The sequence below is a fragment of the Camelus dromedarius genome, chromosome 10 (genome assembly GCF_036321535.1).
Source record: "Camelus dromedarius isolate mCamDro1 chromosome 10, mCamDro1.pat, whole genome shotgun sequence".
Taxonomy (NCBI): Eukaryota; Metazoa; Chordata; class Mammalia; order Artiodactyla; family Camelidae; genus Camelus; species Camelus dromedarius.
The window spans coordinates 67,185,491-67,200,093 of NC_087445.1; the positions used below are offsets into that span (position 1 = coordinate 67,185,491).

The 14,603-nt window shown below is 47.8% G+C and overlaps 1 protein-coding gene across 5 annotated transcripts in view; it reads right to left on the bottom strand.

Moving 5' to 3' along the window:
• The window catches only part of TTLL11 (tubulin tyrosine ligase like 11), a 236,538-nt gene that overhangs the window by 49,778 nt on the left and 172,157 nt on the right, over positions 1-14,603 (bottom strand). For all 5 annotated transcript variants that reach the window (XM_064490492.1, XM_064490493.1, XM_010998078.3 and 2 more), the window contains one exon: positions 2,079-2,309. In XM_064490492.1, the coding sequence (XP_064346562.1) occupies positions 2,079-2,309 (231 nt within the window). The remainder of the gene's footprint in view (positions 1-2,078; positions 2,310-14,603) is intronic.

Genomic DNA, 14,603 nt, shown 5'->3' on the forward strand with positions numbered 1-14,603 from the left:
CCATCCTCAATTCTTTTCAAGAATTTTCTTTTCAAGATTGTGTGTGAACACAGCAGTCTTCTTAATATGTACCCTGACCTCTCACACCAGAGGTCACATGCACAGTGGACTCTATGCACAGTCACTCTGATTGAACCCAAAATTATTTTCTGAATCGCCAACATTCAGTATATACATATATTAAGATTTTACATTAAAATCAGTATTTCTAGCTTCTCTTGAATAATCACAAATCTCTGGTGATACCAGCCCAGCAACAACCCTTCTTTTTGCCAGGGGGTGTGCTCTCCAGGACGCCACAGCCCCGGCTCCCCTCATTGTTCTAGATCCCAATCACTGGCTTGTTTATGCTTCCTGCCTGCCCCCAGAGGCAAGACTGGGATTCTTTTTTCATATCTCCCCTTCTCTTTTATGTTTTATTATACTGCTATTAGGAATTAAAAGGAAGCATCTGACAGTCCTTTTGCTCTTCCTCCCTTCTTCCTTATTCCTGCCTGGAACTTGACCTTGATGGCTGGATTTTGAGCAGCCATCTTGTGACCATAAGGCAACCCTGAAGCTTGATGCACATGCTGAGGATGGATGAGCAGGAAGTCAAACTGGGGCACTGATCACATTGTGGAGTCATTAACCAGCCCTGGAACCCCCATTGCCAAGCTTCACCTCACGATTTAAACCACTTATAAATGAGTATCTAGTCAAATGCAATTCCTAAATGAGTCAGAGGCTGTCACATTAGGTAGTTTTCTCAGGGAAATAACACGTGCCTATTGACTTTCTTGAAATTCCCATTATTTCTTGGAAATAATGACTGCAAGACTCCCATTTCACAAATAGCTCCTGTAAGCTAGGCACTGGGCCAGGTCCTTTATGATATATTACATCGCAACCTCACAATAACCCTGCCAGGCAGGAGAGATTGTTCCCATTGTACAGAGAGAACTGAGACTCAGAGAAGATAAGGGATTTGCCCAAAGCCACAGAGCTATCGTGTGATGTGCTTGGCTCTGAAGACAAACCCCAAAGCTTGTGCTCTTTCCACTGGGTTTTCTTTTCCCCCAGAACTATTCCAAAGCCTTCTCAAAATCACTGTGCAAATATGACTTCAGGTTTCCTGAAGTGGCAAAAATTCCCGCTCATACTTCTGTTTGCCATCCTAGCAGGAATATCAGAGGGCTAGGGTTAGAATTTATAAAATTCATTTGGAGAGAAGCATTGTGACAAAAATGGTTTCCAACTGGAGACTTCTATTTGCGTTCATGAATAAAACTATGAAGAGTGTGACTTTGAGGTGCTAGATAGAAATATTAAAGCCAATGATGAGAAAAACAGCAGCAGCTGGAACGCTGTCAGATAGTTTCTCTGAGGTGTAGAGCACACAATCCTAGGCTATTGGTAGCTTCACCCCCATTTAACAGGATCATTGAGGTTCAGAGACCGTCATTAACTTACCCAAGGTCACACAGCTAGTAAGTGCTCCAAAGGGTGAAGGCAAGTTAATGAATAATCTCAGGAGATTAAGTGGCAATGGCTTATTCTGTAGGCTGTGGCAAAAAAACAATTTTTGTCTCATGTTTTATCTTTTAAATGCAAGCAAATTTTGTATTATACTCTATAACCACATTAGTTTTATATTAGAACAAATGTATTAAATTATTTATCACCTGAATTATTTAACTTTTCTCTCCTGAAATTGACACTTAGCAAAGATGTGCCTTGTTTCCCTGCTGTGGCTTCATAAACGCTCGGTGCTCAGCCGCGTACCCCTGGGAGAATATCACCCCAGTTTAAGAAGCACGAGGTCTGCCTGAGTCCAGGGGCAATTATTCATCTGTGGGCTGAGGGCCTAGTTCAAGGGAGTGCAGAATTGTTTTTTAACAACAAGCATAGGGTTGCGAATGCTGTCACATCCATAACACTCGTTAATTCATTCAACAAACAAGAGCCTACTATGTGCCAGGCCCAGTGTCAGCTCCTGGACCAATCCAGACCCAAGTTGGGCACTGACCTGGCACCACAGATTCTCCCAGGTGCAGTCAGGGAGACAGAAGAAACCAGAGGGGGCCGGTCTCACTGACCTTATGAAGGTACGAAAGCCTGTTGGTCCCAGCTTCATCGTCCCCTTGATTCCCAGGAACCGAATAAACAAGTTTGCCATCCTGTCCACCAGGCGCAGGTAGTTGAACTGCTTCGCGTACTTGGGGAACACCTGCTTGAGGCAGATGGAGGGCAGGTGGGCTTCGGGATTGGTGTTGCCAGCCAGCTCGCTGTCTGAAGGATTTTCCTTTGTGGCTAAGAGCTGCTGAGACCTGCGGCACACAAGGAGTTAAAGATAGAACCGACATCTGGAGTGGGCTTTACTGCACCCAGAGAGCTTTCTCTTGCGAATTCTCCTTTCCTTTAGATTTACAGCAACCTCAGGGATGGGGGTAGCGGGTGGTATTATCATGATTTTTATCACACAGACCAGAAAACTGACCTTGGAGAAGTGACCTGCCCAAGTTCACACAGCCAGGGCGTGACAAAGCCAGGACTCGAACCCAGGACAGAGCCGGACTAGAGACTTAACGCTTCCTCTGTTCTGCTATCCTGGTTTCCCAATATGGACAACTTCCTTTACTGTACTCATGATTCAGGAGAATATTCTATTATGAAGCAGTCTGGGTTTGATTTCAAACTCCTACTTCAGGGTAGTAATTGAATAATTAAGAAATGTAAAAATCTCATTGAGGGCTGGCAAGAAGCCACAGGCACAGTTCAATGAACAATTTGCAAAGATACATCAGTTACCCAGTTCTAGGAATAGGCACAATTACGTTTTCTGGCTTAACAATTTCCTTATTTGGAACTCATACAACAAAAAAATACGATCGTACTGTTGTGATCCCTTGAGTCTGGATCTTTTATTCTGAAATGATTCTGATATTCAAGAAAATTCACAGCTAGTAGCTCTCAAATATGCACCTCCAGCTTGGAGCGTTCTCCTCACCTCCATACCCACCTATCCGCTATGACCTGTTTATGTGCCAGGATGGCCCAGAGGTACCCTACATGGACACAACCATTTCCCCTCGCTCCAAATCCACATTCCCTGTCTCCTCGATGTCACCACCATCTGTCACTTACCCAAGCCGGAGACATCAGAATACATCCCACCTCCTCCTCTCCCTCTGCCTCCAAGGCCAGTCCTGCCTCCTCAGTGGTCCCAAGAAGCCACTCCAATCTCCCCCTGCCCTAGCCTGGTCACCTCTTTCCTGGACGTAGCGACAGGTTCTCCAGCCTTTCCCATCACAATTCCATCCTCCACACTGGTACCCAAGGTGCCCTTTTAAAGCAGACCTGGCTGGGCTGCCCACCTACTACAGCTCTCTGTGCTTCCCGAGAGCCTCCGAGATGAAGTCGTACTCCTTACTCGGGCATGCGAGGCCATCCTCCTTTCCTGTCACTGTCCTAGACATACTGTGCCAAGGTCTTGACCGCTGCCCAGCCTGGATGCAGAGACTCATGCTTGCTGGATGCCTGGCTCCTTTCTACACGCAGCGCCTCCTCTGCACCTGCAGCTCATCTCGCTTTCCCTGATCAGGGGCCAGGCGTAACCCTTTCCACCCGTGTGTCCATTCCAGTGACAGAACCCATGTAATCGGGAGGAACAAACCTAACTCCGTGTTAGATCTGTTTCCTTCACTTTAGCCTTTGTATTCTGTTGCTTTTGCTATAAGTTAATCACTAAAGGGATGTTGCCTAACAGCTTAAAGTGCACGGAATGGCCCAGCTCCGGGGACCCTGCCTCCCATTTAATGAGTGTTAAGCTAAAATACCTTTGTTTACCTCACAGGAGACCTCCTGACCAGACCCACCTGTGAATGGCTGCAGGAATAAAAAAAGTTAACACATCCCATCCGGAGTCTGGCTGGAACCAGGACTGTACCCACCTCTCCCCTTTCAGTATAAAAGAAGCTGAATTCTAATTCAGGGAAGATGGTTCTATGGGACACTAGTTCACCATCTTTCTCAGTCTGCTGGCTTTCTGAATAAAGCCGCTATTCCTTGCCCCAACAATTTGTCTCTCGACTTACTGGCCTGGCGTGTGGCGAACAGTATGAGCTTGGACTTGGTAACACCCTGAGCGCGGCGTACATGGCCAATAAATACTGCCCGACTGGTTAAGAGATCTGGGAAACGAAGAGCCATGTCTCATGGTACTGAGCTCAAGACCAAGGCCATTTTCTACTCGTTTCTTTATTAAATGGCCTCATCCCCAGGGCTCCTGCATCCAAGGATGCCATCAGTCACCAAGCTGGGCCATCCTGGTATCTTCATACCTGCTTTCCTCGGCCTCTGAGGCTTTCCCCTGGCCCTGGCTGCCCAGCACAAGCCCGTCCCGCTTTCAAGACCAGCTCAGATGTTCCTTTGGCCATGTCCCACTCCTGTCCTTGGACCTCCTTCTTCGTTGCTCTCTTCAAGCTGCCCTGCATTTGTGTATACGCCGATCCCTCTCACTATTTTGTCAGCTCATCCAAGGCAAGGACCACCTCTTAGTTGACTCTGTTTCTATAGGACCTGGCACGTATTAGGCGTTTGGGAAAGGTTTCACTAAAAAGTTGAGTTGGGAAAGTTTGCCTTTAATAGCAAGGCAGGCTGCAAATACAGTATCAAGGTCATGATGCTTTATACCCTATAAGTTTGTTTAAATGGGAAAGAGATTCGACAGAGAAACAGCATCCTTGACGGCCTTGCCAAAATGGTCTTTTCCTTGTACAGGTCCAAGGAACCAGCCTCTAAGAAAGAGAACCCCTTTGGTGAATAAAAAGTCCTGTAAGTTCTGTTTGTGGCTCCTTTTGAGTGGATCTCAAAGCAAGGACAGGCAGAGGGCAGAACCAGCGCAGCTTGAAGGAAAACCTCTGTGGATGGTTCCGGGGAAACAAACGCTCCCTCCTACAAAGGGGAGGGACCTGATTCCTCGGGAGAAGCACATGTTCCTGGGGGTGGGGGTAGGGGTGGGGATGGGGGGGGTGGATGCAATTTTCCTTCAGCTAAACTGGTTTTATCATCACCTCCTTGAATTTAAGACAGTCAATAAAAGTCAGGTGGTTACTCTTCAGATGAAATAAGATGTTTTCCACGTTAAGGTTATAGGAAGAAAGATGAGAAAAAAAAGCAGCACTGTTACTAGAAATTAGCTCTTAAATTACCAGATAAGTGGCAATCACTGACTTTATAAGCACTCATTAAGCTTTTGTTACAGGAAAGAGTTGGAAGTGTACAGTTTGCATACACTCGATGACAAAGGAAGCAGCTGAGAACCCTCCAATCAACAGAACTGCCCCACTTTAATGATCTCATTTGCTCTTTATGCCGTACGTGAAGGAGACTGTAATTTTTATACCCCTGTCCCAGATGGTGAAACTGAGGCACAGCAGGGTGAAGCACCACTTCGCCCTGGATGAACTGGAATCACACATCGATCATCTGTCCAGGGCTTTTCCCATGTTGCTGCCCTGTGATTCTGAAACACATCATGATTCACATGGGGTGGGGGGGTTTATAAAATCCAAAGGATTTTGAACAGTTTTTAAAAATTATAATAGTAATCCATGCTCTTCGGAGGCGTTTTGAGAAATGTATAAAAGAATCAGAATCATTTGTAATCCCACAACTCTGGGCTAAACACTACTAATGTTTTGATTCTCATCTCTATTTATAAAGTTAGCCTCACATCACAGAGAGTTAAAATCCTTACACTTTTCATCACAAGTGTCTTCCCATGGTATGTTCGCATGAGTGTAATTTCTCACGGACATGTAATAACCCATATTATACCTGAACCACAATTTAATCAGCCACCCCTCTCAGTCAGATACTGAGTGTCCACATGGCTTGTCTTGGACTAAACGGTGTGGTGACAGGTCCCCTAAACCATGTGCTCCCTCTCAGAAACATAACATGTTACGGCTGGAAGCAGCCTTGGAGATCATTCTGTCCAGCGATGTCACCTTCTTTCCCTCATTGCGGTCTAATGTACATAACGTCAAATTCACCATTTTAACCGTTTTAAAGCAGATGATTCACCACGTTGTGGAACCACCATCCCTCTCAAGTGCCAGCACCTTTTCACAGTGATTATCATTTTAGAGAGGAAATGAATCCCAGGTAGGTAGGACTTGGGCACCAGTGGGTCATCTGAGGGGCAGATGGTCCAGGGTGGTGGCCTTAGCTGGGGCTGCCTGATGATGCGGCCCCTACCCACTCCGGGGGACCTCTCAGGCTGGGAAGGTTTCCTGGATGGCACGTCAGAGGCTGTCTCCCTCCAGTGTCCACAGCCTGTATCCCATCTCACCCCGAGAGCCGCACGGGGTGAGTCTGTTTTCTCTGCTCCGTGACAGCCGCGCACATTTCTTTCAAGGGTTGATGCGCTGATTGGATGACGACTGTTCCCCTTCCTTCCTGAATCCCAATTAACAACCTCAAGATGAAAAGGGCCTTCAAAGCCACAGATGTTTTCCTGGACTCAAAACCACAAATGCAGGGGGAAGTGGTTTTACTCAGCCAGAAGAAGGCAGTAAAGATATCGCTGATCTATACGAGGAAATAAAACAACGAGAAATGGTATTTTGCTCAGGATAATTCCAATGATCACACTGAGATCTAAGTTAGCACAAATATTGTAAAGTCCCATTTTTATTTAATAGCATTTTAATGGAAAAGTCAGGCTTATGAAATAGAAGTGACTGGTAAAGGAAACATAAATCAAACTTACTAGCCCTTCAGGGTAATGTTTTAAAAATTGAATTTGGTGTATCCTTGATTCATTAAAATAGGGGAAAGATTTCTGGAATGCTATATCTATTATTGTTTCCCAAGTAAAATGGAATTTTATTTTTGAAATTGATTAAATTTAAACATTAAAAAAATTTAAATTAAATTTAAATTATCATTTAAAATTTAGTAAAACGCTCGCAAAAAACCACCTGCTGTTCTGCCTGGAAAGCCTGCTGTTAAAAATCACCACTGTTTATTGGGGACCTACTGTATATCAAGCAGCTTATTACCTATATATATATATATATCTCACTGGTTTCTTGTAACAATACTACGAGGTAGGTGGAAACTAGTCCCATTTTATAAATTAGGAAACTGAGGCCCAGAAAACCTCAATACTTGCACAATATCACAAATCAATAGTAGAATCAGAATTTATACTCAGGACTGTCTCACTACACACCCTAGGCTTAGCTCACTATATAGTTCTTGTGCAATTTTGATTTAAATCAAACTGAAGACTTTTCTTCTGATGTATCAACTATATAATCTCAGAAATTAGCAAAAGAGGAAGGTCGATAAAAAGCAAGGTCCAGTTTCAGAGGCAGTGCTTGGATTCTCTCAGAGAAATAGTTCCCATTTTTAGTTAAGCATCCCTTCAGGAATGTATTCATTCAGGAAGCACTTCCCAAGGACTTGCCTGTCCCGGGGTCCTCGGCTACACAGGTGAGATGGACACAGTCCTCGCTACCCAGAAGCACATGACCCAGTGGGGGAAGACTAGACCTGCCCACAAACAATGACGGAGCCATGTCGGGGTGGCCAGGTGAGCATCCGGAGGCGGGACCCAGAGCATACATATGGAAGGAGGTCAGTTTGCTGGGTCATATGAAGGGGAACAGGTGGGAATTTGACCAGAAAGCTGGTGTGGGTCTGGGTCTTACAGGATCTTGATGCTTGTCAGAAAAGGATGCTTGGATTTGGCAGAGAAGGAAATGAGAAGGCTGTGGTGGATTTGGGGGAGGGGGCAGCAAAATCAGCAGCTCAGTGAAGATGGATGAGCCCGGCAGCAGTGGGTGTTCTGCATGGAGGGGGAGCTGGGTGATGTCAGGAAGCTATTGGAACTCTCGAGGTCAAGGAGTTGGAAAGGGTGGTCCCGGGACCAGCAGCATCAGCATCCCCTGAGAACTTGATAGAAGTGTACGTCCTTGGCCCCACCCCAGACCGATGGCCTGAGAAGCTCTGTTTTAGCAAGATCTGCAGGTGATTCTGATGCAGGCTGAGATCTAAGAATCTCTGGTCTCCGTGAAAGAAAATGGATTTAGCACCTGCTTGACCATGGGGGACAGAGCGGGAGAGAAGGCCCTGGATCATGTTCCCGGGCAATCTCGTGGTTTGGCAGGAAAGCCTGCTGGGCAGTGGGGCCACCCTGGCGAAGGGAGGTAAGTAGGCTCCTTTCCCCATCGTTTAGCCAAGACATGTCCCCCCAGCCCCTTGGGGGTTTCAAATGCACACTGGCATTCCTAAAGACACTGCCAGCCATGCCCCAGAGAAGTCCCTTAAATCAGCCCAGCAGCTAATTTAAAGAGCTGGAGGATGAAATCACTAAAACTAAACATAACTACCACGCAGCCCAGCTCTGTCATTTGGTAAATCTCCTCCTCCATCACAGAGGCCCCATTTGCTTGACGGCAGTTCTGTGCTATTTGCAGAGAAGGCGATAGACGGGGGAGGCACACGTTTCCAAACTGGTGAGGAGAGGGACTCAGTGAGAGATCCGTCTGATGTTCTGGTTCCGAGAAGACTTAGACCCAGACCCACGCTGGGACTCCTCCCACCTGCTCCCCTTCGTGCAGCTCCCTGCTCCCGTGAATGCTCGCCGGGCCACTTCCACCTCCCACGATGACTTCTCTCCACAGCACAGTGTACCATCATCCACAAAACACAACGGTCATGCTACTGGCAGCACCTACTATGTGCCAGCAACTGCAACCTTAAAACAATTAGCTTGATAAAAATCCCAACAAGCAGGTGTTATTATTATTCCCATTTTACTGATGAGGAAACCAAGACACAATGATGCAAACTAATAGGTTGGAGATCCAGGATAGAGACCCAGGCAAGCAGGCGCCAGCATCCTTGTTTTAACCACTGCTCTATGCACGGGTACTGAGCAGGCATGGGGATCTGAGAGTCAGGTGGGTTACCTGTCACATCTCATTTGACCCAGGCAATGACCATTCTGAGTTAGGCGGAAGAAGTGGCCCCATTTTGCTGATGAGAAAACTGAGCTTCAGAGAGGTGGCCCACTTTCCAAACGTCACTCAGCTATTAAATGACTGGGTGAGGATTTGAACAGGGATCAGCTTGAGTTCAAAGCCCAGGCCCTTTCCGCTCCATCCTGTCACAACTCAATGTGCTCGTGAAACTTCTCAGAACTCGTTTTCTCCTCTCTTGTTTACAAGAAAGAGAGGTCTCTTACTCATGGGCTGGTGTGGGACTTACCAGGGAGAGAGGCTGCGAGGGCACTTAGTCTAAGCCCAGCACAAAACTGTTGCATTGTTTAGGATCAAAGGGAGCCTGTCTCTAGAGCATCCAGATAATTCTGCTTAGGGGGGTTGTAACCGACCTCATTGTGACAACCTGGGAGCTGCCAGCACTTATCTGTTCAGGGCTATTCCTTTCTGATTGCTCAACAAATCAACCCCTTGTTTACAGTTACGGGCTCACGTGAATCACTGACGCACTGTTACTGCATGTGTGAACCAGCGAAGGCCCCAACAGCCACTAGGTCTTGGTCCCTGCTTGGTCCCTAGGTGCGTTCCCGGAACCGCCAGGCTGGGGGTGCTGCAGGAGCATCCTCCTGCCAGGCCAGGCAGCGAATTAACAACAGGACAAACTAAGGACTTGGTCTAATGCCCCAACCCCCACAGACCCACAATGCAGGCTGCTTCAGGGCTGGAAGTGCCCGAGGGGTCATCGGGCCCAGCCCTCTCATTTTCCGGATGAAGGAACTGACAGCTCATTTTACAAAGGCCTCCCAATCCGATTCTTTTCCAACTGGGCTCTCTCTGCTCTGCCCCTCTGCACAGAGCAGGCGTCCTCGCCCTTCTCCCTCTCGCTCTCTTCGCCTTCCGGCACAGGCAGTTAGAGTCAGCAAAACACATACTGTCACTCGGGTGGGGAGGGTTGCAGCCAGGCAGCAACCCCCATGGGGCACCGGCCTGGGCATTTTCTCTTGGGTGTGGGCTCTGGGGGCAGATCGAGGCACCGCTGGAATCCCAGCTCTGCATTCTCAAGCTGGGTGACCTCAGGCAAGTCATAGAACCTCAAAGCTTCAGCATCCTCTTATCCCTCTTACAGTGGGAATAGTAGTGGTACCTAACAATGTTACCTAACCTCTAGGACTGATGTAATTACAGAGAAATGGATGCACGGTGCTTGGCGCAGTGCCCTAATACCTGTTAGCCACTTCGACTATCATTGCCAACATCTTTATGTCCCACATGCTGTCGTCTCGAGAGGCTCACTGTCCAGTCACCAGCCTCAGTGGGGTTGATCAGCACACACCTCCGGGAACTCAGGAGAACACAGCATTTCTTTAACCATTTCTGACAGTCTGCCCCACCCCCACCCATGCAACTAGACACTGGACTGTCCGCCTGCTCCTCTGACTGCCGGCGGGCCGACTGGGGAATCTCACCGCAGGCTACCCGGGGTCAGGATGCACCGACCTCTCGTCCAGACCTACATAAGTCCCCTAAATAAGGGAGCCCCATTTTCTCGGGCCTCACTGGAGAGCTGCCCCTTCTCTGATACGCTGGCTGCCTAGCAGGACTCCTGATGTCACAGAATCACGCACAGAGCGGGAGAGATTTGCTGCTCCCCATATAAAGCAAAAGTAAAACTGAGGGGTAGGAGGGGCACTAGCGGTGCCTCTGTCTTGTTTTCTTTTTCAAATCTATTGGGAAGTCGAGGCAAAGTCAGTTGCTTGAGGGCCAGCATCAAGTGAATAGTAAAGATGGGCCCAGTTCCCCTGACTTCCTGTTCAGAACCTTTAAAAAAAGAGAAAGAAAGTAGAAAAATGACACCATTATGGAGCTAAAAACACCAGAGTGACCATAATTCTGATTCTGAATGAGAAGCTTCGGAAGGGCCGGCCAGGCTGGCAGGCGCCGAGGAGAAATCTTTTTGCCCAAAGGGCTGCCGAGTCCCTCTTTAAACCCACTCAGTAGCTGGCCGCTGTCCTTCTGCGGATGGCTGGGCTCGTGTTCAGCTTTCCACTGGACCCCGGGAGAACGTTTTTCAAATGACAAGCCCTTCCTGCACAGGCTGCATGCGGCGCCCGGGACAGGGCTTCACTCTCGGGGCCCCACAGGTCGGGTCGCTGCCTGCTTTGCCTGTCTCTTTGTCCGCGTCCCATATCCCTCCCTCTTTTTGTAAGTGCTCTTTCCCAGATTATCCACTTTATCCCCAAATTATCAAATCCGGGATTCTGTATCACTGTTTCCAAAATGCTTTCCACAGCTTTCAGTCAGCGTCACCCGTGCCTCCCAGGCTTCGTGCATCAGCGCCATCATCACCACCGTTCATTTTTATTCAGGGTGGTTATCGTCACACTCACACCTAAATGGTTACCCGTGCAGCTGTCTGTCTCATGCTTGTTTCCCCCACTGGACCAAAAGCCCAGGAGGGCGACACCTTTCTTGCTTGCTGATGACTCCAGCCCCTACACAGTTCCTGGCACACTGCAGGTGCTCAAAAGAACGGGCAGAGAATACAGTCACTGTTTCAGTGGGTTCTCACCATCCTGTTAGTTTAGACACAATGGTTGACTCCAGTTTCCATCGGAGGATGCTCAAGCTTTGAGAGGTTAAATCAGCTGCTTAAGTGATGAGGCTGGGACTGGAACCCGGTGGCCTGACTCCAGAGATCACATCTTTAACCCTGACACTGCCACACCCCTCCACCTCTGGTTGTCGGAATGAATTTTTTCCCCTCTTTTTCTCTCTGTTACTGGGAAGATCCTGTCTACACTTGGGCAGAACAAAGATTTCCTCATGGTGACAGCAAGGCTCTGTCTGTGTGACGGTGGTAATCAGCGGTTGTATCAGCTTCTGTTTTACCGCCTCCAACATTAGTGGGGAAGGCCAACTCAAGCTTTTGTTGTAAGCTCTGCTAATGAAGGGATCCTTTTAATTACACACTCAGAGCCTATCTGCCACACAAAGCATTTTAACGCTTAAACACTGCTCTGCACCAAAGTATAGGGCTGCGTGGATCCAGACAATAAGTGGGGAAACGTGTGTGTGGAAGTCATCCATTGCCTAGACTGTAATTCTTCCTGGCATTCAATTTCATCCCAACCTAGCTCCTTTTCTATGGTAACCCTCGTTCCCTTTAGTATCCTGGGCACCCAATGAACCCTTATTCAGGGGGGTTCAGTAGGGATATCCCTGGTCAAGGATCCTCCTGCCTTCAGACTTCAGATGAAATCTGCTAGCTTTGTGAATTTCACTTGTCACTGATTTGCAGGGCGGCAGCTGCCAACCTCTGCTGCACGGGCATTGAACGCAGAACCATTTTCATGCGACCGTCCCAGGGGCTCGTGGCATTGGCATCCTGCTTTGTAAGGTGACTCTGTGTGTGTCATTCTGTATGGGATTTTCACTGACGTGACTGAGGACTCATGGGGTTGATCCCACTGGCCTCTCTCAGGCTGGGCTGCCCCAACTTCAAATTTGCGGTTGGTCAAGGAAAGAGAGTGACTCTTGTGGCGCCTCCTCTGGGCAGGAACTCACCCGTGCACTGATTATCATGCTTAAGTCTCACCTTAAGGTATGAGATACTAACATACACTCGGGAGCCAGAAGGCTTGTGTTGGAATCCTGGCCCTGTCCCTAATGAGCTGGTGACTTCAGGGAAGTGTCTTAACCTGATTGTGCCTTGGTGTCTTTATCTGTATAATGGGGATGATAATTCTACCCACATCCCAGCACTGCTGTGACCATTAAATGGGCTAATATATGCAGAGCATTTAGAACCACACCCAGCATGCTGTGAAAACTCAAGAAGTGGTAGGTGTTGATGTCCATCAGACGAAGCTGAGCTCAGGTAAAATAAAGTACATACTCAACCTTCTACCTGGGATCGCTTGCTGTCCTGGGTCTGTCTGACTGTCAAGACTGTTCTTTCCAGGCTTCCAGTGAGGCTGGGCAGCGCCAGGGGATTCTCTGCTGGCCCTCCACTAGGAGTCGGTCATCACTAGGAGACGCCGGGTGGAGTGTGACCTGGAGACAGTCACTCTGTGCTGATGTCCTCCTGGCCTCAGTGTGAGCAGCTGGCCCCTGCTTTTACTGCTTTGAACAACTGCTCCCATAAGGGTTGCCATAACTCCTTGATCCTTCTGGAATTCAGCTTCTTCCCAGCATCCGATGCGGTTAGTCGCTCTTTCTGAAGCTCACGTTCTGTGCCCCTGCTTTCTCCTGGTGTTTTTCCATTCTCTGCTTTTCTTCCTCAGGACCCTTCATGGCAGACGGCCCACTAAGCCTTTGTCCTTGACCTGCCTCCTGCCCTACACAGTGCCCCACACAGTCCTCCGGGCGATCTTAGTTACACGTGGAGATGCTCCAAGGTCCCCTGGTGCCCAGGAGTGGATGCAGGCCTGGTGCCTGGATGCCCAGGTCCTGTTCACCGCGTCTCACCAACAGCCAGGCCCAAATCCTGCTCATCCCACAAAGACCACTTCAAATGCCAGCCAGTTCCTAGCCTTCCCTGATCCCTCCTACCCAGAATCCGCTCTTCTGGTTTTCTCCCGGCACTTCATCTGCACCTCTCTTGTGAAATTCCTCCTCTTCTGAACTTACATTATGGTGACTAAAGTCTGTGGCTTCTTTCCCCCAGAGACTGTGAATTTGCCAAAAATAGAATCTGCTTTTGTTCCCCTGACGGGACTCTGCATCTAATAGGCGATGTCGAAAAAAGACACGGTGAAAAATGACTGTGCAAGAAAAGCATTCTTCCAGACAAATAACATAAAGAATTTAGTATAATTTTGCCTGAAGGCAAGAAAACAGGCAGGGTGATCTCCGGGTGTCATTTTCAGCCTAAGGTTCTATATAAAGCCGTTTTTAGGGTAATAATACAACAATAATAATTTATGATAATAAGAATAATAGTCATCCTGGTTCTATTCACAGAGATGATGCCCTATTGCTCAGCCTCTGTTTCTGTTCTGTAAAATGGACAATAAAATCTCACTCCCAGGGGTGTGGAGAGATTCAACAGGAGGACATAAAGCCAGAGGCTAGCATCCCAGCTGGAGTTTAGTTGCAAAAGCAATGGTAACCGTTATCACTCATTCGACATGTATTTACCAAACACCCCTCTCAAAAATCAGGGACATTGGGTCAGCTCAAGCCCAATCTCCTCCAAGAAGACTTAACTGCCTCCTCCAGCCCATAATATTCTTTTCCTCCAAGAACTTTGGTCCTGACAAAATTAGATTTTAAAAGATGTGGCTAATAAATTAGGCATGCATATTAGTTGGTAATCAGGTCCAGAGAGGAAGTCTAACTTCTTTCTTTATGCAATTTAAATTCCCCTAACATAGAGTTGTTGTCAAAATCCATTAAAGTATTTAATTTCTCTTGTCATTGCCTAATTCCCCAAGCAGGCAGCCAGACAGTTTGCAGTGGTGTTTCTCACAGAAGTACTAAATGTTTAGTTATCATGGTACATTTTTTTAGACGATGTCTCCCTGGTGGCTCTAGAGACTCGGAAGAGATGGCATAAGTTCAAGTACAAGGTTAAGGCAGGGCGGCCGGGTGGCAAGAGCTGCGGGG